This window comes from Mercenaria mercenaria, chromosome 8 (assembly GCF_021730395.1).
Source record: "Mercenaria mercenaria strain notata chromosome 8, MADL_Memer_1, whole genome shotgun sequence".
Taxonomy (NCBI): Eukaryota; Metazoa; Mollusca; class Bivalvia; order Venerida; family Veneridae; genus Mercenaria; species Mercenaria mercenaria.
The window spans coordinates 82,692,920-82,718,162 of record NC_069368.1 but is presented as its reverse complement, the minus strand read 5'-3'; the positions used below and the strand labels follow the sequence as shown (position 1 = coordinate 82,718,162).

General features: G+C 35.5%; 1 protein-coding gene across 3 annotated transcripts in view; it reads right to left on the bottom strand.

Annotated features, from left to right (window-relative positions):
- Window positions 1–25,243, bottom strand: part of LOC123565972 (kinesin-related protein 3-like) — a 43,762-nt gene that overhangs the window by 14,578 nt on the left and 3,941 nt on the right. For all 3 annotated transcript variants that reach the window (XM_053550293.1, XM_053550295.1, XM_053550294.1), the window contains 7 exons: window positions 23,037–23,325; window positions 22,085–22,290; window positions 18,437–18,534; window positions 17,509–17,724; window positions 16,643–16,730; window positions 2,376–2,497; window positions 1,039–1,144 (listed from right to left, as the gene is read on the bottom strand). In XM_053550293.1, the coding sequence (XP_053406268.1) occupies window positions 1,039–1,144; window positions 2,376–2,497; window positions 16,643–16,730; window positions 17,509–17,724; window positions 18,437–18,534; window positions 22,085–22,290; window positions 23,037–23,325 (1,125 nt within the window). The remainder of the gene's footprint in view (window positions 1–1,038; window positions 1,145–2,375; window positions 2,498–16,642; window positions 16,731–17,508; window positions 17,725–18,436; window positions 18,535–22,084; window positions 22,291–23,036; window positions 23,326–25,243) is intronic.

Genomic DNA, 25,243 nt, shown 5'->3' with positions numbered 1-25,243 from the left:
GAAATTTGAACAATTTTAGATCTTAGTTTTAGTATATAAGTAACAAATTATCAACGGAACCTGTAAAATAGGTATTACAAATCAAACTGCTAGATTTTTTATTTGAAAATGGCCGTAACAAGTAACCTCTCACCCAACTATATTCCAAATAACATTTGTTACCATCATCCATTTTCTTACATTCCGCATAACATTTCAATACAACTACATAAAAGAAGCAAAATATTGATTATTATTCAGAGCAAAAGACTCATAAAAAATATTTCAGCAAATAATGGTTATTTGAAAATAGTTTGAATAAAGAAAATGCACAGAATTACGTACTTTCAAGATAAAAGCTGTTAATTTTGCGCGGTAACTGACACGTAACGTCATGACGTCAATGACGTCATTTTAAGGCAACATTGTTTTGAAGCGTTTCTGCGGCAATTTATTCATTATTTCTGCATTATTAAACCATAAAGCGTCAGATCGAAGACAGGTCTATGATTTGTTTTCAGAAGAATGAATATACAAAGACATTTAGTTTGTCGTAAACGTCGTCGTAAATCGTCACGCTAGCTTCCGGTTGGACATGCGCACATACAAATATAAAGGTAACCTACCTCCTTAAGTATATTTGAAAAAAAAAGTCAGATGTTTTTGCTCAGCTAAAAAGGTCATGAATAATATAATCTGACCATTTTTTGCAAGGTTCAACACTAACACCACTTTCATTAACAATCAATTACTATTTAAATAATAATCCATTTGTGAAAATTAAAATTTAACTGTTAACAGTACAAACACCTAATAATTATGTTAATGGCACATATTAGCTGTACGCTGTACAAAAAACGATTCATTGATTTCAACATGGGTTATAAACGTATTTTAATAAGAACTCACACAAAAAGTTTTGTTTGTTCAACAATTGGAAAGCCTGCTATAGTGAACACTTTTTTTTTAACTTTTACAATGTATTAAGTGATTTTCAAAAATGAAAATAATCACGCAGAAACTCAGATATTTTGACATAATTTTTTACTGTCAACATACAGCTAGAAGACTCTGGTTGATTTCAGCTCCTTCCATTCTAGTTTGTCTGTCTGTGTCACCAGAATCTGAGGCTCTCTCACTACCTGCTAGATCAATGAACGATATCCTGAAATATAGAAACTGTCTCATTCAATTTATACAAATGAACACTTGCTATTGTTAAGCAAGTTTTCTTATAACAGCATAATTACGTTCACATCTTTTTATGCTTGTTTAACTTACCTGTAATCATGAGGTTCAAAATTTTACTGAAAATACTACAATAAATTAACAAAAAAGGTTAATACTAACAAGTGGGCCATGATAGCCTTATATCACTTACTAGAGATTTACAGCTCACGCAGGTATAACAAGAAATATTTCTGTAACACTACTTTGAAAACTGGCTTGCAGATTTGGACAAGGAGATTTTCAAAGTTTTCCATAGAGTCATAGAGGGAAAACTAGACCCCCACCCTTGCCCAAGGGAAACCTATTTTTTAGGGGAGTCTGCATTTCATGATTTTTTCTATGCTTAGCTCTGGCAGGCATGTTTTGTTTTCTGTCAACTCAGTATAATACAAGCAAGCTACCAAGGACAGTTTCTGTTCACTTATATCAAAATTAGACCAACAGTTTTTGTGGAGGAATGCTGTTCGCAAACTTTTCTATTTTTATTTACAGCAATCAAGTTTTTGATGAATCACAGTAATTTGAACAAACTTGGTACAGCGTCATCTGTGAAAAATGTGTGTGTAATAATATCAAAATTGGGCAGGCAGTTTATAAATAAGATTTTTATTTTCAAAGTTTGCACTATATATACATATATAGAAAAGTGAACATGCCCTATGGCAGCTAGATGTACTGACAAATTTGATTTATTTGAACAATCTTGTAAATATGGAAGCCTATTGAACATTTGTGTGAAATTATTTTAAAATTGGGCCACAGTTTCAGACAAGAAGACCTTTTAGAAGTTCCACCATATACACACATGGAAACAGGGGGTCATGTTTGCTGACAATTAGAATTACCTGAACAGTATTGGTAATGCAACAACCAAAGACCATTCATATAAAATTATTACAAAACTAGGCCTAACCTAGAAGTTTCTGACAAGAAGGTTATTAAATTTCCAATGATATACATATATGGAAAATAACAATGACCCTAGCTATTATGTTTTGATGAAATTCAATCTGAATACTTTTAACAAATCTACCAGCATTAAATTCAGTCCTCAGAAAAGGTGAAAATTAACAGAATCAATTTCTTTACTATTGTAACCGACTTTTGGATAAAAATGAGCGGGGTAATAGTAGGCAGATTTCGTCTGTAAAGTGTTAAAACTGTACCTGCCAAGTCTTTTATCTGCCCTATCCCTTATTTCCATCTGTAATACTGCATGTGACCTTGACGAGTCTGGATTTACTCCTGAGGCTCCTTTACTTCTCACAGAATTACCATACTCCAGTACCTGAAACATTACATTTAGTATTAATATTTATCATCTTTGAAAGTAAATTTTTGATTAGCTTATAAATTTTCTAAATCCTACCTCGTAACTAGCTGGGTAATGCAAAAAATAAAACAGCATGTCTTTCTCATCTATTTTGCAGGGATGTAATGAAAGGCAGAAATGACATTAGTCTTATAAATCCCATAAAGTGGTTTAAGATATCAACACATGTAATTAGATATTAACCCAAAATATATTCAATGTTCTATTTGAGGACAGGCAAATTCTTCAATTACACCAGAAGCAGTAAACTTTTGTGCTACGGTCTTTTTTTTATATAAAAACAAGAGCTGTCTCCATAGGATGACACATGCCCCCGATGGCACTTTGAATGAATAGTTATGGCAATTAGAGTTTAGGACCTTTGACCTACGGACCTGGGTCTTGCGCGCGACACGTCGTCTTACTGTGGTACACATTCATGCCCAATAATTTTAAAATCCATGCATGAATAACAAAGATATGGACCGGACACGCCCATCAATGCACTATCATGAAATATGACCTTTAACGTCTAAGTGTGACCTTGACCTTTGAGCTACGGACCTGGGTCTTGCGTGCGACATGTCGTCTTACTGTGGTACACATTCATGCCAAGTTATTTGAAAATCCTGTGGGGAAAATGTTTGAGATGTGTGTGTAAAAGTGCTCTGATCATTTTTGCCAATTACATATGGATTAATGAGCGATAAAATGTCAAAAAGTACATGAAGATGAAGCTTATGAGATGGACTGCAAGATGCTGAAGTTTGACTAAAAAGAGAGTTTTAACTTTGGAGATATTAGTGAAAATATGAATTTTTCTTTGTCTTTCCTTTGTTCACATTGAGAGACCTGGATCACATGGATTAAGGAAAAACTTTAATGATCAGTGCAGCTATTATCATTGGATTATAAACACTATTGTGTTGTGAAGTGTATATGTATGGGTCTGGTGATTGATTGGAGATAATTATAGTTTACAGTAGCATAAAGGAATTGCTATAACAGGAATGAAATAATACCTGACAAGTCAGTGATTTACAGTTAAAATTTCAAGGTCAACTGCCTTAAATCTAACCGTTAGTGAAAACCAAAACACTGAAGAAATTTAAGTAAAATGAATCCAAAAGGTGCAGTTACATCTTCATCTGCTGGTCCAGCCCAAAGTCAAGGAGGTGCAAAAGGGGCAAACAAACCATTATCAAAAACACAACAAACACAAAACAAAACAACAGGACAACAACCAACAAAACAAGCTAAACCAACATTATCGGAACTAAGTGACACTAGCAATGAGAGCATGAACTTATCAGTGATTCAAAATCAGCTTGATATAATGCAGGAATCAATGCTTAGGAAGGAAGACATAGAAACATTAATAACAAACACTATCACACAAATAATGAGCAAAATGGAGGAGAAAATTTTAGAGAAAGTCAGTTCCAAAGTAGAAGAAAAAACCAGATACTTACAGGATCAACTAACAACACTGAAATTTGACAATGATAACTTGAAAGATATATTAGATAAATAGGATGAGGAATACAACAAGAAAATAGAAGAAATAGAAGAGAGACTACTGAAATCTGAGGACATGTGCATAGAGGCCAACAGAAAGGCAAACAGAAATGAACAATATTCAAGGAAAAATAATATAAAAATATATGACGTTATAGAAGAAAGAAATGAAACCCAGATAAAGCTTACCGAAAAAGTTCAGGGCATTCTTAACAAGAGCTGTCTCCGTAGGATGACACATGCCCCCGATGGCACTTTGAATGAATAGTTATGGCTGATGTTAGAGTTTAGGACCTTTGACCTACGGAGCTGGGTCTTGCGCGTGACACATCGTCTTACTGTGTCACACATTCATGCATAGTTATTTTAAAATCCATGCATGAATGACAAAGATATGGACCGGACATGCCCATCAATGCACTATCATGAAAAATGATCTTTAACGTCTAAGTGTGACCTTGACCTTTGAGCTACGGACCTGGGTATTGCGTGTGACACGTCGTCTTACTGTGGTACACATTCATGCCAAGTTATTTGAAAATCCATCCACCGATGACAAAGATATGGACCGGACACGCCCATCAATGCACTATCCTTTAACATCTAAGTGTGACCTTGACCTTTGAGCTACGAACCTGGGTCTTGCACATGACACGTCGTCTTACTGTCGTACACATTTATGCCAAGTTATTTGAAAATCCATCCATCGATGACAAAGATATGGACCGGACACGCCCATCAATGCACTATCCTTTAACGTCTTAGTGTGACCTTGACCTTTGAGCTACGGACCTGGGTCTTGCGCACTGCACGTCGTCTTACTGTGGTACACATTCATGCCAAGTTATTTGAAAATCCATCCATCGATGACAAAAATATGGACCGGACACGCCCATCAATGCACTATCCTTTAACGTCTAAGTGTGACCTTGACCTTTGAGCTACGGACCTGGGTCTTGCGCACTGCACGTCGTCTTACTGTGGTACACATTCATGCCAAGTTATTTGAAAATCCATCCATCGATGACAAAGATATGGACCGGACACGAAAATTGCGGACAGACCGACAGACCGACAGACGGTTCAAAAACTATATGCCTCCCTTCGGGGGCATAAAAAGAAGAATGTGAATTTAAGAGAGGAAGATATTAGTGCCATATACAGGTTACCAACCAAACCCGGACATATAAGACCTGTCATTATTAAAACAGTGAACAATACTGTTAATACAGCAGTGATTAGGAAGAGGAAGAATATGAGGGATGCTGGGCATAGAATTGCGGATGATGTCACAATAATGAACTCTGGACTTATAAATAGGTTAACACTTCATAGGGAAATAAAATCAGCATGGTTTTTTAATGGAGCAGTATATGGGGAAACATTGACTGGCGAACGCGTAAAATTTGACGTGTAAGACAATATAGATGAGACATTGAGAAAGGCTCGCGAGAAAAAAGAAGTGGACAGAAGAAGGGGATTAGAGGGGCAGAGCGCTTCTAGAAGTTAATCAATTAAACATGACTGAGAAGAATTTTGTGTTGGGACTGTTTTGAATATGTAAAGTTACTTTGGTGGAATAAAATATGTTAAAAGCTGCAAATTTAGTATGATTTAAACTTATTTGTAAATGTATGCTTTAAAGAACATGCAGAGATATGAATTTTTCATGTCTTGATATGTGCTGATGTCTGGTATTTCAACAATGAACTCTCCCTGCCCCCCACCCATCATTAGACTTACTTATGCTCCACACCACCTCATCCCACACCCTTCCTAGTTCAGAAATGATCAGATATTGGAAGATATATGCCATATATAAGCAACTTGTTTCTTTGTGTACAGATATCCTTTGCAAAGGTAGCTGGAATAAAGGTTGCTGATATTTGTCTATCATTCTGTTTTATCAGCATAAGATGTAAATACATTTTGTTTACGAAGGTTAGATAAATGTCTGAATAGTACTGTAATGTATCTTTAGGTTTGTTGGTATACTATTATGTTTTTAATCACAGAAAAGTACATTTTACATTGGTCAGAATTGTAAAGCCTGATAGGATTTGAATAGAAAAATATACATGTTTGATAATTCTTGTAAATTACAAACAGAATAAATGTCACTATGCATTTAAGTGAATATATACAGAAGAATTTGCAAAGCAACTTACGCAGCAAAAGTCATGTTTAAATGAGCATTTTATTGTACAGTGTGGTTCAGATTTATTTTATTTTTTGGTTTATGCTATACAGTAGAACCTTAAAATTTAATAGAAACAATGTAAAATTTATTTTAGTAAATGGACATGTATAAACAAGTAGTCATAGTCAGCAAATATTCTTAAATGCTTTTTGTCTTTGAAAAACTTTATACAACTGAGAATATACTCAAACAATACTTTTTAGTTGTGATACCATATATAATTGTGCAAAATGAATGCACAGGCAGTTATGCTGTTACTAACTGTTTATTTAGTTTGTTTTTCGTTCATGTGTTATACGTTAAGCTGTTCTATTATATGGCATTTAATTTGTGATAGTATAGATGTATTGAAAGGTAGAAAGATGTGGATTGCCTTTTATAACAGTATTCAAGTAAGCTACTGAACATTTCTATTCAGTATGAGTAATATTAAATTTGTCTCGTACAACTGCCGGGGTCTAAACAATATTAGTGTTTGAAATCATTTTTTGTCCAATGGCATTGCAGTACTTTTCAAATTTTCAGCAAATTTATTTTAGTAAATCAGCATTAACTAGCAGTCATTTATTAATCAGGTTAGTCATGTGTATAGAAGGGACAAGAGGTGTGTTATTGATTTTATTTGCTCTGACGTCATCCAAAAACAAATCAAAGGCCTGAATGGCCTGAGTCGGCTAATGATTGATGTACTGACAGTATAGTCTACCAGTTTCAGTTTGTTTTTAGTTTTTTTTTCTTAAAATTTCATAACACAGCTCGATATTTACCCAAAATATTATATCCGGATACGATTACACTTTTCTCCAGTTTGAACAATATATTTTACAAATTGTGATGATACGAAGACATTTAGCAGCAATTTGCAGTATCTGACATTGAAGTTTACGGTTAAATTACCTCTTATTTAAATCTTTTCATAAAAAAGTTGCTTCGTTTCCCCAAACATAGACGATCTACTTTCGATTTCAAAAACTACAAGAAAATACAATTTAATGTTTCGCCGATTTGTTTATTTCTCGAAAAATAAGAATTAAAATCATTTTTAATATCTGTAGTAACTAAACAAACCAGTAAGAGCTTCTTCTTCCGATAATTTATCCGTTTACTGACTGCAAAATTCATGTGTGTGTGTAGAAACCCACGCAAAGTTTATAGAAATCATACGATGCGTGTATACGTTCAATGTGGGAGAATTAAGGCTGATCGGGATCGGCTATGTTACCTAACGCATCCAGACAATTCAGATTTTGTTTTTTAAAAAGCATTGTGTGCATTTCTGTAATTTTATATACGTTTAGAAATTATTAGACATGCGTATTTGCATTATTTCTATACGTAATTTACGCTAATACGCATCTTATCTGGAGCCCTGTGGAACTATTTTTTGTCTTTCGCTGGATGTTACGCAAGCTTTGTAAGCCTGCGCAATTCATAAAATGCACATTTATGGTTAATGAGTTACATTCGAGTATTGCACAATTACAAGTCATAAATATGACAGATTACATCATATATTGGTCATAGCAAAGGGAATTCACGCAACTTAACTTCATTCTTGCAGTGAACTGTTTGAAGTTTGAGAAATCTAATGGAACTACATCGCTTCACTGTGTTATTTGGTCCATTTAGACTTAGAGAATCGCTGGATAGCAAGGACTCGTCAAAACGATTACATCGTTTAGCCGACTCAAAAATAATTTCAAACACTAAATAGGTTAGTGTTTATTAATGTGCATTTACAAAACTTAATCAGCCTCACGGCTGCGCCGCTCGTAGCTGATTAAACTTTGTAAATACACATTAATAAACACTAACCTATACATAGTAAAAGAATTGTTATTTTTAATTTCCTGAAAAAACAGAATGCTGAGTTTTATTGTTTACAAGATTGTCATTTTACTGATGGTTTAGAAAAAGTTATTTACTCACAATGGGATGGAGACTGCTATTTTTCTCATGGTACTTCAAATTCTAGAGGTGTTTGCATTTTATTGAAAAAGAATATTCCAACTGTTGTACACTCAGTTGAGCGAGATACTACTGGTAACTGTCTATTCTTAGATGTTAGTTATGATGGGAAAAGATTTACTTTATGTAATATTTATGGTCCAAATGCTGACAAACCTAGTTTCTATTCTGATGTATTTAATCGTATAGATACAACCGGTAATGATTCGTACATTGTTTGTGGAGACTATAACCTTGTATTAGATGTTGACAAAGATTATATGAATTACAGATCTGTTGATAATAATAGAAAAGCTAGGGAAAAAATCTGTACAATTATAAGGGAACGAAATTTAGTTGATACATTTAGAATTATTAATGGTGATCAAAAACGTTTTACTTGGAGGCGGATGAATTCTACACAGCAAGGTAGACTTGACTTTTTTCTAACATCAGAAAACTTGCTGTCAAAAATTAAGGAGTCTTCTATTGGAATCTCTTACCGGTCTGATCATTCTGTTGTATGTTTAGAATTGGTTTTCAATGAGATTGAACATGGTAAACCTCTATGGGAATTTAATAATTCACTGCTGTATGATAGAAATTATTTAGAGTGTATAAATGATAAAATTGACGAGATTAAAGAGCAGTACTGTTTACCTGTATATTGTTTAGAGAATGTACTTAATATAGACAACAATGATATTCAGTTTGTTATAAATGATCAGTTATTTCTGGAAACTTTGTTAATGGAAATTAGGGGAAAAACCATTGCATACTCGAGTTATAAGAAGAAACAGAGAGTTTCACGTGAAAAAATTGTAGTAAACAAAATAGAAAATATAGAAAAGAACTTAGATGAGAATAACAAAGAAGAATTACTGAATTTACAAAATGAATTGCAAATAATAAGAGCAGAAAATATGAAAGGATATGTAATAAGATCTAGAGCAAAGTTCATAGATGAGGGTGAAAAGCCTTCAAGTTATTTCTGCAATCTAGAAAAACAGTATTGTACAAGCAAAGTTATTCCATTTATAGAAAAAGAAGATGGTACTGTGCTGTCAAATCAGTCAGATATTTTAAATGAAGCTTGTTCTTTTTATAAAAATATGTATTCTAAAAATGTTTTAGAAAAGTTGTATGATATAAAAAATGACTTAAAAGATATTACTGTTAAGAAATTGTCTAGAGAAGAAGCAGATAGTTTAGAAGGTCTATTAACTTATAGTGAAATGCTCAACACCCTGAAAAAAAGGAAAAATGATAAGTCTCCAGGTTCAGATGGATTTACTGTAGAATTTTTAAAGGTTTTTTGGATGAAACTTGGTCATTTTGTTGTAAGATCTATTAATTATGCATTTACTACTGGTTCCCTATCTGTTACTCAAAAACAAGGAATAATAACATGTATCCCAAAAGAAAATAAACCCAGAAAAGTTTTAAAAAACCTCAGACCTCTTACATTGTTAAATGTTATCTAAAAGTTTTGCAAATAGACTGAAGTCTGTATTACCAAAACTAATAAATCATGACCAGACTGGTTTTTTACAGGGTAGATGCATAGGAGACAAGGCAGTCTGAAAGACAGCTAAATCCCCCGCCACTGCTATGGATCGTGAAAGGGTAAAAGCTTTGATTTTAGCCGTGACCTTGACCTTGAACTGACATGGCTGACTCATGAATTCTGCACAACGTCTTGATGAGGTGATCATTTGACCAAAGTTTCATAAAAATCCTTCAAGGGGTTTAGGAGATACAGAGCTGAAACCTTTGACCTTCAGTTGTGACCTTGACCTTGAGTTGACATGGCTGACTCATGAGTTCTTGATGAGGCGCTCATATGACCCAAGTTTGATGAAAATCCTTCAAGGGGTTTAGGAGATACAGAGCTGAAACCTTTGACCTTCAGTTGTGACCTTGACCATGAACTGACATGGCTGACTCATGAATTCTGCACAACGTCTTGATGAGGATCATTTGACCAAAGTTTCATGAAATTCCTTCAAGGGGTTTAGGAGATACAGAGCTGAAACCTTTGACCTTCAGTTGTGACCTTGACCTTGAGTTGACATGGCTGACTCATGAGTTCTTGATGAGGTGATCATTTGACCCAAGTTTGATGAAAATCCTTCAAGAGGTTAAGGAGATACAGAGTGGACACCAAATGGAAGGCTCAAACCTTCGACCCTTAGGTGTGACCTTGACCTTGAGCTGGCATGGTTGACTCATTATTTCTGCACATCGTTCTGATGAGGTAATCATTTGACCCAAGTTTTATAAAATTCCTTCAAGGGGTTAAGGAGATATAGAGTGGACACGAAATGGAAGGCTCAAACCTTTGACCTTCAGTTGTGACCTTGACCTTGAGCCAACAAGGCTGACTTATAAGTTCTGCACATCGCCTTGATGAGGTGATCGTTTGACCCAAGTTTGATGAAAATCCTTCAAGGGGTTTAGGAGATATAGAGCGGACACAAAATGGAAGGTTCAAACCTTTGACCCTAAGTTGTGACCTTGACCTTGAGCCGGCATGACTGACTCATGTGTTCTGCACATCATCTTGATGAGGTGATCATTTGACCTAAGTTTTATAAAATTCCTTCAAGGGATTTAAGAGATATAGAGCGGACACAAAATGGAAGGCTCAAACCTTTGACCTTGAGTTGTGACCTTGACCTTGAGCCGGCATGGCTGACTCATGGGTTCTGCACATCGTCTTGATGAGGTGATCATTTGACCCAAGTTTTATCAAATTCCTTCAAGGGGTTTAGGAGATATAGAGCGGACACAAAATGGCAGGCTCAAACCTTTGACCTTGAGTTGTGACCTTGACCTTGAACCGACAAGGCTGACTCATGGGTTCTGCACATCGTCTTGATGAGGTGATCATTTGACCCAAGTTTCATGAAAATCCTTCAAGGGGTTTAGGAGATATGGACCGGACACGATTTTGTTACGGACGGACGGAAAGACGGACGGAAGGACGGACGGACGGAGACCATTCCTATAATCCCTCCGCCATGGCGGGGGATTAAAAATACTAGGCTACTGTATGATATAATGAAAATAACAGAAGAGAGAAAGATTCCTTGACTATTAATTACAGTAGATTATGAGAAAGCATTTGATACATTATCCTTTAATTTCATTGAAAAAGCTTTCGATTTTTTTAATTTTGGAACCACATTCAAGGAATGGCTTAGATTGTTTCTACATAATACTATGACTTCAGTACAACTCAATGGACTCCTATCAGATTTCTTCAAAGTAGAACGAGGCTGCCGCCAAGGAGATCCAATTAGTCCTTATATTTTTATATTGTGTGCCAAAATAATTGCTATTAAAATAAGAAATTCTGAGAAAATAAAAGGTATAACTATTGATGAAGTTGAGTATAAAATATCTCAATTTGCTGATGATACTTCATTCTTGTTGGATGGCTCGGAAGGGTCTTTACGTGCTACCCTAGATATGCTACATGAATTTTCATTTTATTCTGGTCTAAAAGTTAATTTTGAGAAGACTAATGTTATTTGGATAGGTGCAATGAAATACAGTACCCGATCTATAAAGACAAAGTACAAACTATCTTGGGGTACTACAAGGTTTAAAGTACTTGGTATTATTTTTGATGTAGATCTTGATAATATGATAATGCTTAATTTCAATGATAAGTTAGAAAATGTTAAAAGGATGATATCCTACTGGAACAGAAGATTACTTACTCCTATTGGAAAAATTACTGTTGTAAAATCATTGTTAGTTCCTCTCTTTACAAATTTGTTTATAATTTTGCCAACACCACCTAAAATGTTTATGGATGATTTAAACCAATTGTTGTATGACTTTGTATGGAATGGCCCATATAAAATAAAGTGCTCTGTTGTTGTCAAGAATTATGAAGAAGGAGGGCTAAAAATGGTGGATATTTATAAATATGAACATAGTATGAAAATGTCATGGATAAGAAAAGCTTTTAATGGAACTGGAAAGTGTTATGTGTTGTTAAAATCAATATTTGACTTACATAGAATTGTTAATCTTGGAAATTTGTATTGCGAAAATATAATGACAAGAGGACCATGATGGTCCTGAATCGCTCACCTCTTTCCACATGATCCAGTTTTGAGTATGACGTCGTTTTTTCTATTATTTGACAAAGTGACCTAGTTTTTGAGCTCATGTGACCCAGTTTTGAACTTGACCAAGATATTATCAAGATAAAAATTCTGACCAATTTTCATGACGATCCATTGAAAAAAATGGTCTCTAGAGAGGTCACAAGGTTTTTCTATTATTTGACATATTGACCAAATTTTTTAAGGCACGTGACCCAGTTTAAAACTTGACCTAGATATCATCAAGGTGAACATTCTGACCAATTTTCATGAAGATCCATTCAAGGGTATGGCCTCTAGAGAGGTCACAAGGTTTTTCTATTTCAAGACCTACTGACCTAGTTTTTGATCGCAGTTGACCCAGTTTCAAACCTGACCTAGATATCATCAAGATAAACATTCAGACCAACTTTCATACAGATCCCATGAAAAATATGGCCTCTAGAGAGGTCACAACGTTTTTTCATTATTTGACCTACTGACCTACTTTTTGATGGCACGTGACCCACTTTCGAACTTGACCTAGACATCATCAAGATGAACATTTTGACCAATTTTTATGGAGATCAATTCACAAGTATGGCCTCTAGAGAGGTCACAAGGTTTTTCTATTTTTAGGCCTACTGACCTAGTTTTTGACCGCACATGACCCTGTTTCGAACTTGACCTAGATATCATCAAGATGAACATTCAGACCAACTTTCATGAAGATCCATTGAAAAATATGGCCTTTAGAGAGGTCACAAGGTTTTCTATTATTTGACCTACTGACCTAGTTTTTGATGGCACATGACCCACTTTCGAACTTGACCTAGATATCATCAAGATGAACATTCTGACCAACTTTCATACAGATCCCATGAAAAATATGGCCTATAGAGAGGTCACAAGGTTTTTCTATTATTTGACCTACTGACCTAGTTTTTGACGGCACATGACCCACTTTCGAACTTGACTTAGATATCATCAAGATGAACATTCTGATCATTTTTCATGAAGATTTCATGAAATATATGGTCTCTAGAAAGGTCACAAGGTTTTTCTATTTTTAGACCTACTGACCTAGTTTTTGACCGCACGTGACCCAGTTTCGAACTTGACCTAGATATCATCAAGGTGAACATTCAGACCAACTTTCATACAGATCCCATGAAAAATATGGCCTTTAGAGAGGTCACAAGGTTTTTCTATTATTTGACCTACTGACCTAGTTTTTGATGGCACGTGACCCAGTTTTGAACCTGACCTAGATATCATCAAGGTGAACATTCTGACCAATTTTCATGAAGATCTTGTGAAATATATGGCCTCTAGAAAGGTCACAAGGTTTTTCTATTTTTAGACCTACTGACCTAGTTTTTGACCGCACGTGACCCAGTTTCGAACTTGATCTAGATATCATCAAGGTAAACATTCTGACCAATTTTCATGAAGATCTTGTGAAATATATGGCCTCTAGAAAGGTCACAAGGTTTTTCTATTTTTAGACCTCCTGACCTAGCTTTTGATGGCACATGACCCAGTTTCAAACTTGACCTAGATATCATCAAGGTGAACATTCTGACAAATTTTCATGAAGATTTTATGAAATATATGGCCTCTAGAGAGGTCACAAGGTTTTTCTATTTTTAGACCTACTGACCTAGTTTTTGACCGCATGTGACCCAGTTTCAAACTTGACCTAGATATCATCAGGTTGAACATTCTGACCAATTTTCATGAAGATCCATTGAAAATTATGGCCTCTAGAGAGGTCACAAGGTTTTTCTATTTTTAGACCTACTGACCTAGTTTTTGATGGCACGTGACCCAGTTTCGAACTTGACCTAGAATTTACCAAGATGAACATTCTGACCCATTTTCATAAAGATCCCATGAAAAATGTGACCTCTAGAGTGGTCACAAGCAAAAGTTTACGGACGCACGGACACTGCGCGATCACAAAAGCTCACCTTGTCACTTTGTGACAGGTGAGCTAAAAAGGCTAGGAAACAAATTCTGGTGTGATGTGTTAAGAAGTTTTATCCCTTATATGGATAAGATGCCTGTTGAAACTGTAGATGAACTTCTTGCAATGCCATTATTTTACAACAGCTGTTTTAAAATTGGTAACAAAGGTGTATTTGATAAAAGTCTGTTTGATAGAGGTTTTAGATTTGTTAAAGATTTAATATCAGACACAGGTGAATTTGTAGATATATCTTACTTAGAACAGTGTATTGGTAAAAGGTTAAATTTTGTATTTTATGAAGGTTTAAAAAGTACTATAAAGTCTATTTAAGAACATGTAATATTAGAATAAGTGGTAATTGTAGTTGCAATGGACCTGTTGTCTCTTGTTATGTTTCAAAAGTTTTATTTTCAAATATGGCAAATAAGCAAATGTATAATGTACTGATTGCAAACAATGATATACCTACTAATCAAGTTAAATGGAACCAATGTTTTAATAATATTGAATGGAAGTATGCCTATAAATCTGTATTTCTCATGACAAGAGATTCTTACATTCAGTGGTTACAATTACGAATACTCCACAGAATTATTGGTACTAAGTCTTTATTATATCATATGAATATTGTATTCAAAATTTATTGCAAGAAGTGAAAAATGTTTTATTGAATAATGGAATAAGTAATTTGTTTAGTAAATTGTTTTTCAATTATTTAGAATAATCAATACAGCTTAATCATTTCTTCTTTCTATGTACTTTTTTTGTATGTTTCAATAACCTGATAGTACTTATTAAAGAGGTTTCTTTTCCTTTTAAAGTAAGGTTGAACTACGTTTTTCTAGAAAAAGACATGTACATGTTAATCTTTGAATGTTATATATGTTAAAAGTAGGAGAAATCTTTGAATGTTATATGTAATATGTGAATATTTTAATGTTGTATATGTTATATATTGAAATGTAAATGTAAATTTTGTGATGAATAAACGGGGAAAAAAAAAAAAAAAAAAAGTTATTTGAAAATCCATCCATCGATGAAAAAGATATGGACCGGACACAAATGCACTATCATGAAAAATGACCTTTAACGTCTAAGTGTGACCTTGACCTTTGAGCTACAGACCTGGGTCTTGCGTGCGACATGTCGTCTTACTGTGGTACACATTCATGCCAAGTTATTTGAAAATCCATCCATGGATGACAAAGATATGGACTATACATGAATGCACTATATGAAAAATGACCTTTAACGTCTAAGTGTGACCTTGACCTTTGAGCTACGGACCTGGGTCTTGCGTGCGACACATCTTCTTACTGTGGTGCACATTCATGCCAAGTTATTTGAAAATCCATCCATCGATGACAAAGATATGGACCGGACACGAAAATTGCGGACAGACTGACAGACCGACAGACGGTTCAAAAACTATATGCCTCCCTTCGGGGGCATAAAAACTAAAGGTCATTAATTGTGACAAGTAAATAATTTATCTCTTATTCTACTTTCTTCTTAAAGAGTATTGGAGAGAGATCTCAGGCACTAAGGCTGACAATATTTCAGGCATGGCAAGCATCTGGGTAGAACTATCCACTTTCAGCAAGTCAATTGGATAGCTTTTTCACATGTAAGAATTCAAACCCTTGTGAGAAATGGAGTGTTTGATAAAGCCCTTATAAAAAAAAATCTTCAGGATAAATTTAGAAAACTTGGCAATTTAAAAATTGTGTGAAAAGATCTGTCATTGATTTTTTTGTCTGGCTATTTTGAAAAATCTGTACTTCAAGGAAGTTTTCGTACTGGAAGTCTATAGGATAATCACTATTTTCATGACATTTTTGCAATTAGAAAATTTTTATAACATAAATTTCAATGAAATGTCTCACAGTTGTAAAGATATGGTCTATAATATAGTCAAATAAAATATATAAAGGTCAACATGAATACGTTTGCAATATCTGCTTATCTTTATAAAGTAAGTAAAGTTGCTGTTTATATAAATTAACACAACTGACGATTTTTGTTTCTATATGACAAGTTTTATTCCATATTTCCCATATTATAAATGAGATTATCCAGATGAAGCAGCCTTCAACCTGTACTAAGCTACCACCTCTCTGCTAACTTCCCAAATTAAATTTTTGTTCTAGTTTAGACTTTCCTTAAGTAACTGAACTGACGTAAGAAGCCGCTTATATCACACCCTTGATAGGCTGCTTAATATGTGTTTGACTGTACTTACAGTTTATCAAATGTGAAGAACTACCTTAAATCCATTGGGAGGGACAAGTGAATCAAACTCAGCAAGCTTTATAAAAACCACTTGAACAAAGAAGCCCACTAATAATTCTGACATCTTAATGTGACATATATTGACTGGTTACCTGCATGAGTGATTGTTCATCCACTGCTTCTGTTTCAGTGAGACCAGCTATACATACACGATGGGAACCATCTTCACGAGCATGTAACCTGAACAGTAAAAAGCAGACCGACCATTCTATGACAAAATCTGTATTGGTGACATAGTGTATTTTTTTGCATTATTAATATAAAAACACTTGAAATTCATTGTTTCTATTGTATTCATGCAGAAACTAGAAACTAGTGCATTATAATTTGTTATCCAAGACAAAGCAAATTCTACCAAATTTTACAAATAATTGTTGTGTTGTTGTTGACAACCAAAATTCAAAACAAACCATGCACCATGACAAAACAGAAGTTCATAACTAAAAGGCCTGTGGTGAAACCAATGTACACACTAAGTCTTGTGTTATTTTCAATAAAATGTTTTCAAACAGTTTCTAAATAATGGAACATATGATAACAAATTTGTCGCAAAAATGTCACGCAATGTACATGTCATGCTCAACAATGTCATACCGCTCTTATGACGTTCTTGACTTCAAGTTTCTAAATGCTTTAGGTGACTTACTTTAAAGCAGTGTAACTCTTGAAAGACTAAAGATAACTTCTTCAAATTTTCAAGAATGGTCTTCATAAACATTTTATTTAAATTTCGGTGTCTTTGTCATTAGTACAGGGTTTGTCAGGGAAAAGGTCAAATACAACTTAAAAGACTCTTTTTTCAGCTCCTTTCCATTCTTGTATCAAATGAAATTAATCGTTTTCTTTTACATTTTTTTCTCAAATGCTACAAGACCTTTCAGCATAAAGCAGCTAATTAACATGTTATTTCAAATATAATTCAATTTTTACTGTATAAAGAATATAAAGCCATTAATACCTGTTTCTTTTATTGAGAAGATCAAACAGTTGACCACAGTAGATTTCAAAGAAGCTGACCCAAACTTTAACACCTGTACCATACTGTGCTGATTCTATAATGGAGAAGATATCATGTGCCGCCAGGAGATACAAACCCGGTATCTCCCTGTTGCCAATCATTGTGTGAGTCTTGCCGGCCCCGGTCTGACCATAAGCAAAACATGTAGCACTTCCTCTGTAAATGAAAAACTTTAAGGCATTATTACATGTATCTTACAGAAATTTTTGCAGTCCAATCAGCATGTTTCAACTTTCAAATAAAGAATTTGAATTATCATTCTCAAACTTCAAGCAATATGAATTGCAGTATTCACTGATATACAGGCTTTACCTACAGACTAGGTTCATGTACTCTGCACATCATCTCATCACTTCCTACGTACATGCCAAGTTTGAAGCCAATACCTTTAATGGTTATGAAATTATGATCCCTACACAAATTATGACGGACAGACGGACACTTACGAAAGGACCTTTATTGGGTATTTCTTTTGTTAAAAAGTACCCAACAAGTGATAGAAAGTACCCAATAAGCAGTAAGGTATTAACAGAATTTACCACTACCTATTGTCCTCAGTACCTAACAAATGTTCTCATGTTTGCTCAGATGGACAGATGCACATGCCATCACATAATACATATGTTTTTTTAAAATAGGCATATAAAAATCATTTGCTGAATATTACATTATTATATCAGACGTTGTATGAACAACTATTTTTCCTGGTAAAATGCAGCTGACAAAACTAAACACTATATTCCTGTTAATGTAAGCTCATGTCTAAGGATGTGTGACTAACAGCAGAATTGTCTGCAACAGGCTCCGAGAGGAAAATGTTTGAACTCCTACAGAAATATGACAGAGAAACAAAAACTTGGAAATTTACCCATCAAATATACAATTAATTAGTGGCCTTGCAGCTCGGATATAAACATCTTCATTTGAACATGACTCCTCAAACACTTCATCAAAGATGAATTCATGCTGAAATATATAAAATAGCTTTGCAATAGCTCAAGTTTCTTTTTTCTGGGCAAGCATTTCTGTTTAAAGAAACTAAAACAGTTTACAAATGAATACCCATGTATAATGTACACCCCGATTTTGAGCTTAAAATCTTGGGGAAACCTTTGGTCAATCCATAAGGAGAGAAAACAAAACTGAAATCATGATGAAATGTAAAAATCTGCTGATCAAATTTACCTCCATGGGCAAGTCTTCATGAGTGTTAACCATATCACAAGTGTGACGGCGTGACCGTCTTTTGTTGTGATATGTTAAAGATCAAGCGGCTGTTAATTATTGGCAATTAGCCACAAGGCCTACTGTGTCACCCCACAGCTTTTTGTTGACAGTTCGATCTCTTTCAATAATAATACTTGATCCATAATAAGTATCACTATAATCATGATTTTTAATATTTCTTTCTTCAAAATACTATCAAAACTAGAAAATGCTTTTGTAAAAAAGCGCATGTCTCCCCCAATGCAAAGTCCTATAGGCAAGAAGTCAAAAGGGGTCAGGAGCAAAAGTCAAAGAGACACTGATGGTTGGCTGCAATAGGGATCATCTACTTGGCATGTCCAGTCATCCCGCTAAATTTCAACACTCTTGGCCTAGTGGTTCTCAAGTCACTGTTCAGGCTCCTGTGACCTTGACCTTTGATCAAGTGACCTCAAAATAAATAGGGGTCATCTACTCTGCATGTCCAATCATCCTATTAAGTTTCAACATTGTAGGTCAAGTGGTTCTCAAGTTATTTCCAAAAAATGATTTTACATGAACAGGTCACTGTGACCTTGACCTTTAATAGACTGACCCAAAAATCAATAGGGGTCATCTACTCTGCATGTTCAATCATCCTATGAAGTTTCAACATTCTGGGTCAAGTGGTTCTCAAGTTATTCATCGGAACTGGTTATCAATGTTCAGGCCCGTGACCTTGACCTTCAACAGAGTGACCCCAAAAATAATAGGGGTCATTTACTCTGCATGAACAATCATCCTATGAAGTTTCAACATTCTGGGTCGAGAGGTTCTCAAGTTATTGATTGGAAATGGTTTTCCATGTTCAGGCCCCTGTGGCCTTGACCTTTAACAGAGTGACCCCAAAATCGTTAGGGGTCATCTACTCTGCATGACCAATCATCCTATGAAGTTTCATCATTCTGGGTCAAGTGGTTCTCAAGTTACTGACCGGAAATGGTTTTCAATGTTCGGGCCCCTGTGACCTTGACCTTTCACAGAGTGAACCCAAAATCGTTAGGGGTCATCTACTCTGCATGACCAATCAACCTATTAAGTTTCAACATTCTGGGTCAAGTGGTTCTCAAGTTACTGACCGGAAATGGTTTTCAATGTTCAGGCCCCTGTGACCTTGACCTTTAATGGAGTGACCCCAAAATCGATAGGGGTCATCTACTTTGCATGTACAATCATCCTATGAAGTTTCAACATTCTGGGTCAAGTGGTTCCCTAGTTATTGATCGGAAATGGTTTTCAATGTTCAGGCCCCTGTGACCTTGACCTTTGACGTAGTGACCCCAAAATCAATAGGAATCATCTACTCTTCATGACCAATCATCCTATGAAGTTTCAACATTCTGGGTCAAGTGGTTCTCTAGTTATTGATCTGAAATGGTTTTCAATGTTCAGGCCCCTGTGACCTTGACCTTTGATGGAGTGACCCCAAAAACAATAGGGGTCGTCTACTCCAGCAGCCCTACAACCCTATGAAGTTTGAAGGTTCTAGGTCAAATGGTTCTCCAGTTATTGCTCGGAAATGAAGTGTGACGTACGGACGGACGGACAGGGCAAAAACAATATGTCTCCTGGGGGAGACATAATTATGTTTAAAGAATAAACTGCTTCCATCTATTATGGAATGGAATGTAATGGCAATCTTAGTTTTTTTAGCCTAGACAGTTTCCATTACCTAGAGTATTTTCCCTTTACTAGAATGGCAAATAATTGAAACAAATTTGTTTTAAAGGTGGAAATCGTCTAAACCTGTTTACAATATATGCAACCATGATTTGGTAGAGGTCCCTGAGGTAAACAAGAGCACCGCCTTGCGGGTGCTGACGCTCATCTGATTTTTTTTTTATAATAGAAATATTGTCCTACCCATGATTTTCTAAGTCTAAAAAGGGCCATCACTCTTGCAAAAAGCAGGATAGAGTTATGTTTCTTGATGTACAGTGTCCACTTATGATGGTGAAAAACTGTTGCAAGTTTTAAAGCAATAGCTTTGATAGTTTATGAGAAAAGTTGACTTAAACATAATATTCAACCAAGAAAATGATTTTTCTAAGTTCAAAAGGGGCAATAATTATTGCAAAAAGCAGGATGGAGTTATGTTGCTTGCTGTACAGGGTCAGCTTATGATGGTGAACAAGAGTTGCAAGTTTTAAAGCAATAGCTTTGATAGTTTAAGAGAAAAAGTTGACCTAAACATAAAACTTAACCAAGAAATCTGATATTTTCTAAGTCCAAAAGGGGCCATAAATCTTGCAAAAAGCAGGATGGAGTTATGTTTCTTGCTGTACAGGGTCAGCTTATGATGGTGAACAAGTGTTGCAAGTTTTAAAGGAATAGCTTTGATAGTTTAGGATAAAAGCTGACCTAAACATAAAACTTAACCAAGAAAACTGATTTTCTAAGTCCAAAAGGGGCAATAATTCTTGCAAAAAGCAAGATGGAGTTATGTTGTTTGCTGTACAGGGTCAGCTTATGATGGTGAACAAGTATTCCAAGTTTCAAAGCAAAAGCTTTGATAGTTTAGGAGAAAAGTTGACCTAAACATAAAACTTAACCAAGAAATCTGATATTTTCTAAGTACAAAAGGGGCCATAAATCTTGCAAAAAGCAAGATGGAGTTATGTTTCTTGCTATACAGGGTCATCTTATGATGGTGAACAAGTATTCCAAGTTTCAAAGCAATAGCTTTGATAGTTTAGGAGAAAAGCTGACCTAAACATAAAACTTAACCAGGCAACGCCGACGCAGACGCCGACGCCGACGCCGACACCGACGCCGACGCCGACAACCGCTCAAGTGATGACAATAACTCATCATTTTTTTTCAAAAAATCAGATGAGCTAAAAATGTGCATAATATACAGGGAAACGTACGGTATGTCTACATTTGTCAATATGTAAAAAGCTGCAGAAATCTGTAGGACTAAAAATATGAGCCATTCACAAATTGTGCATTTGGTTTTAATCACTTTTCGATAAACATGAACACAGATATCAAAGAATGAAATTCATACAACTTGTTATTTCTTTATTTTATTTATTTATTTTGATGGGTTTAAAGTCGCACCAACACAATTACTGGTCATATGGTGACTTTTCAGCTTTGATGGTGGAGGAAGACACCAGGTGCACCTCCGTGCATTATTTCATCACGAGCGGGCACCTGGATAGAACCACCGACCTTCTGTAAGCCAGCTGGATGGCTGTTATTTCTTTTTCAATCTTTGAAGATAATGACATCACAGATCTGTGTGCTAAAAGTCTACATCACCTACCTGTAGAGTATATGCTGTGAGATCCACAGCTTGTTTAGGCTCTGACACAACTAGTGTTGTTGTACTGGCTGCCTGGATCATGTCTTCTTCCCCACTTCGTACCTCCCGCTTACTCAATGGCCGCTTACGTACACACACTTTTATTTTGTCCTCATGTAACCGCCCGGCACCAGGCCGCAACTTTGTACGAGCTCCTGAACCACCTCCTGAACAAATGAAAATTCAAATAATGTCTATTCACTGATCAATCAATATGGATGCATGTCAGTCAGAAGTATCAAATATATACACAGGATCATACACTTAATGGAAAGTTTCTATATTTTACATACACCTATCAGAAAGAAAAACAGATCTCCATTCTAACCCTCCCACTTAGCTCAATAGGAAGAGCGCAGATCTACAGATCGCGGTGCTGCAAGTTTGATCCCTGGGTGGGCCATATGTTCTCCATGAAGATTTGAGTTTGATCCCTGGGCGGGCCGTATGTTCTCCATGACGATTTCATAAAGGACCTTGTGACTGAAATCATTCACCTTCCACCTCTGATTTATGTCTGGAAGTTGGCAGTTACTTACAGAGAACAGGTTTGTACCTGTACAAAATCGAGTAAGACTGGCTAGGTTAACTAACCGCCATTACGCAACTGATACACTGTTGCAAAAAGGGCATTAAATTTACCCAAACAAACAAGATCTTTATTATGAGAAGAATAACAGCTCTAAAGAAAAAACACTTTCACTAAATGGGGAATGGGAAACTTTGTCAGAAGAAAACTAGAGTTTGTCATTAGTGAAATGAAGTCATTTCCGGTCAGTGTGTCAAAAGTAAAACATTTAACTTAAAAACAGTATTCCAAAAGTCTGTAACTGGACCTGTATCTCTAACATAAAATTTGCTTGTAACAGTTAATTTTGTTCTTATTGTTATCTACAAATACATAACAATTTACCAGGAACTCCATAATTATAACCAGCACCATATTTGACTTTCTCCACTGGTGTTTTGCGTACTCTCCCCGGGAATTCTCTGGCCACTGATGCTGTTACGCTGTGTTTTACAGCGGGCTCGTAGTCGGAATGTTCCTCAGAGTCTTCATCTGAATCTTCTGATGACTCTTCATCATCAATCAGATCAAGTAATGCTGCTCCAGCAGCTGAGAGATGATGACTGCTTGCATTTGTCCTTGACCTGTCTCTAACTCGTACATCATTTGTCGCTGACAATGCACGTCCTGCTGTCTGAAATATCAATATCTGGCATAGTCACAGATTTCAGAGAAGAAAACATGCTTTGTAATATTTACATAGAAATGTATGTCATATAACTATGAATAATAAAAAACAAACAAGAGGACCATGATGGTCCTGAATCGCTCACCTCTTCCCACATGACCAGTGACCTAGTTTTTGAGCTCATGTGACCCAGTTTTGAACTTGACCTAGATATTATCAAGATAAAAATTCTGACCAATTTTCATGAAGATCCATTGAAAAATATGGTCTCTAGAGAGGTCACAAGGTTTTTCTATTATTTGACCTATTGACCTAGTTTTCGAAGGTACGTGGGTGACCCTGTTTTGAACTTTACATAGATATCATCAAGGTGAACATTCTCACTAATTTTCATGGAGATCTCATGAAAATATGGCCTCTAGAGAGGTCACAAGGTTTTTCTATTTTTATACCTACTGGCCTAGTTTTTGACCGCATGTGACCCACTTTCACACTGACCTAGATATCATCAAGGTGCATATTCAGATCAATTTTCATGAAGATCCATTGAAAAATATGGCCTCTAGAGAGGTCAAAAGATTTTAATAATTTTAGACCTACTGACCTAGTTTTTGATAGCAGTTGACCCAGTTTCAAACTTTACCTAGATATCATCAAGATGAACATTCAGACCAACTTTCATACAGATCCCGTGAAAAGTATGGCCTCCAGAGAGGTCACAAGGTTTTTTTATTATTTGACCTACTGACCTAGTTTTTTATGGCACATGACCCAGTTTCAAACTTGACCTAGATATCATCAAGGTGAACATTCTGACCAGTTTTTATGGAGATCCATTCACAAGAATGGCCTCTAGAGAGGTCACAAGGTTATTCTATTTTTAGACCTACTGACCTAGTTTTTGACCGCACATGACCCTGTTTCGAACTTGACCTAGATATCATCAAGATGAACATTCAGACCAATTTTCATACAAATCCCATGAAAAATATGGCCTTCAGAGAGGTCACAAGGTTTTTCTATTATTTGACCTACTGACCTAGTTTTTGACGGCATGTGATCCACTTTCGAACTTGACCTAGATATCATCAAGATGAACATTCTGACCAACTTTCATACAGATCCCATGAAAAATATGGCCTCTAGAGAGGTCACAAGGTTTTTCTATTATTTGACCTACTGACCTAGTTTTTGATGGCACGTGACCCACTTTCGAACTTGACCTAGATATCATCAAGATGAACATTCTGACCAATTTTCATGAAGATCTCATGAAATATATGGCCTCTAGAGAGGTCACAAAGTTTTTCTATTTTTAGACCTACTGACCTAGTTTTTGACTGCACATGACCCTGTTTCGAACTTGACCTAGATATCATCAAGATAAATATTCAGACCAATTTTCATACAGATCCCATGAAAAATATGGTCTTTAGAGAGGTCACAAAGTTTTTCTATTATTTGGCCTACTGACCTAGTTTTTGATGGCACGTGACCCACTTTCGAACTTGACCTAGATATCATCAAGGTGAACATTCTGACCAACTTTCATACAGATCCCATGAAAAATATGGCCTCTAGAGAGGTCACAAGGTTTTTCTATTATTTGACCTACTGACCTAGTTTTTGATGGCACGTGACCCACTTTTGAACTTGACCTAGATATCATCAAGATGAACATTCTGATCAATTTTCATGAAGATCTCATGAAATATATGGCCTCTAGAGAGGTCATAAGGTTTTTTTATTTTTAGCCCTACTGACCTAGATTTTGACTGCATGTGACCCAGTTTCGAATTTGACCTAGATATCATCAAGATGAACATTCAGACCAACTTTCATACAGATCCCATGAAAAATATTGCCTTTAGAGAGGTCACAAGGTTTTTCTATTATTTGACCTACTGACATAGTTTTTGACCGC